The 1,704-nt window shown below is 54.0% G+C and overlaps 1 protein-coding gene across 1 annotated transcript in view; it reads right to left on the reverse strand.

Moving 5' to 3' along the window:
• The window catches only part of LOC119594255 (protein lava lamp-like), a gene marked incomplete at its 3' end in the record, with an annotated part of 60,861 nt that overhangs the window by 58,690 nt on the left and 467 nt on the right, over positions 1-1,704 (reverse strand). Inside the window, 2 exon segments of the mRNA XM_037943324.1 lie at positions 461-1,044; positions 1,602-1,700. Of these exon segments, the coding sequence (XP_037799252.1) occupies positions 461-1,044; positions 1,602-1,700 (683 nt within the window).

Consider the following 1,704-nt stretch of genomic DNA (forward strand, 5'->3'; position numbering starts at 1 on the left):
TTAGCAACAAGAGCGGTAAAGCTTAAGAATAATAACGGAAAGAAAACTATGGTTCACAACACGATCACGAAAAATGTTGTGTTATGTTTGAGTTCGTGCTCCTAACACATGCTAAGACCGGATCAGTATACGAAACACTTGTGCTGACTCTCTCCCTGCGTCTCTTGCGCTGACTCTCTCCCTGCGTCTCTTGTGCTGACTCTCTCCCTGCGTCTCTTGTGCTGACTCTCTCCCTGCGTCTCTTGTGCTAACTCTCTCCCTGCGTTTCTTGTGCTGACTCTCTCCCTGCGTCTCTTGTGCTGACTCTCTCCCTGTGTCTCTTGTGCTGACTCTCTCCCTGCGTCTCTTGTGCTGACTCTCTCCCTGCGTCTCTTGTGCTGACTCTCTCCCTGCGTCTCTTGTGCTGACTCTCTCCCTGTGTCTCTTGTGCTGACTCTCTCCCTGCGTCTCTTGTGCTGACTCTCTCCCTGTGTCTCTTGTGCTGACTCTCTCCCTGCGTCTCTTGTGCTAACTCTCTCCCTGTGTCTCTTGTGCTGACTCTCTCCCTGTGTCTCGTGTGCTGACTCTCTCCCTGCGTCTCTGTGCTGACTCTCTCCCTGTGTGTCTTGTGCTGACTCTCCCTGTGTGTCTTGTGCTGACTCTCTCCCTGTGTCTCTTGTGCTGACTCTCTCCCTGTGTCTCTTGTGCTGACTCTCTCCCTGTGTGTCTTGTGCTGACTCTCTCCCTGTGTGTCTTGTGCTGACTCTCCCTGTGTGTCTTGTGCTGACTCTCTCCCTGGGTCATTTGTGCTGACTCTCTCTCCCTGCGTCTCTTGTGCTGACTCTCTCCCTGCGTCTCTTGTGCTGACTCTCTCCCTGCGTCTCTTGTGCTGACCCTCTCCCTGCGTTTCTTGAGCTGACTCTCTCCCTGCGTCTCTTGTGCTGACTCTTTCCCTGCGTTTCTTGTGCTGACTCTCTCCCTGTGTGTCTTGTGCTGACTCTCTCCCTGTGTGTCTTGTGCTGACTCTCTCCCTGCGTCTCTTGTGCTGACTCTCTCCCTGTGTCTCTTGTGCTGACTCTCTCCCTGTGTCTCTTGTGCTGACTCTCTCCCTGTGTCTCTTGTGCTGACTCTCTCCCTGTGTCTCTTGTGCTGACTCTCTCCCTGTGTCTCTTGTGCTGACTCTCTCCCTGCGTCTCTTGTGCTGACTCTCTCCCTGCGTCTCTTTTGCTGACTCTCTCCCTGCGTCTCTTGTGCTGACTCTCTCCCTGCGTCTCTTGTGCTGACTCTCTCCCTGCGTCTCTTGTGCTGACTCTCTCCCTGTGTCTCTTGTGCTGACTCTCTCCTTGTGTCTCTTGTGCTGACTCTCTCCCTGTGTCTCTTGTGCTGACTCTCTCCCTGTGTCTCGTGTGCTGACTCTCTCCCTGTGTCTCGTATGCTGACTCTCTCCCTGTGTCTCTTGTGCTGACTCTCTCCCTGCGTCTCTTGTGCTGACTCTTTCCCTGTGTGTCTTGTGCTGACTCTCTCCCTGTGTCTCTTGTGCTGACTCTCTCCCTGTGTCTCTTGTGCTGACTCTCTCCCTGCGTCTCTTGTGCTGACTCTCTCCCTGCGTCTCTTGTGCTGACTCTCTCCCTGTGTCTCTTGTGCTGACTCTCTCCCTGCGTCTCTTGTGCTGACTCTCTCCCTGCGTCTCTTGTGCTGACTCTCTCCCTGCGTCTCTTGTGCTGA

This window comes from Penaeus monodon, chromosome 33 (genome assembly GCF_015228065.2).
Source record: "Penaeus monodon isolate SGIC_2016 chromosome 33, NSTDA_Pmon_1, whole genome shotgun sequence".
NCBI classification, from domain to species: domain Eukaryota; kingdom Metazoa; phylum Arthropoda; class Malacostraca; order Decapoda; family Penaeidae; genus Penaeus; species Penaeus monodon.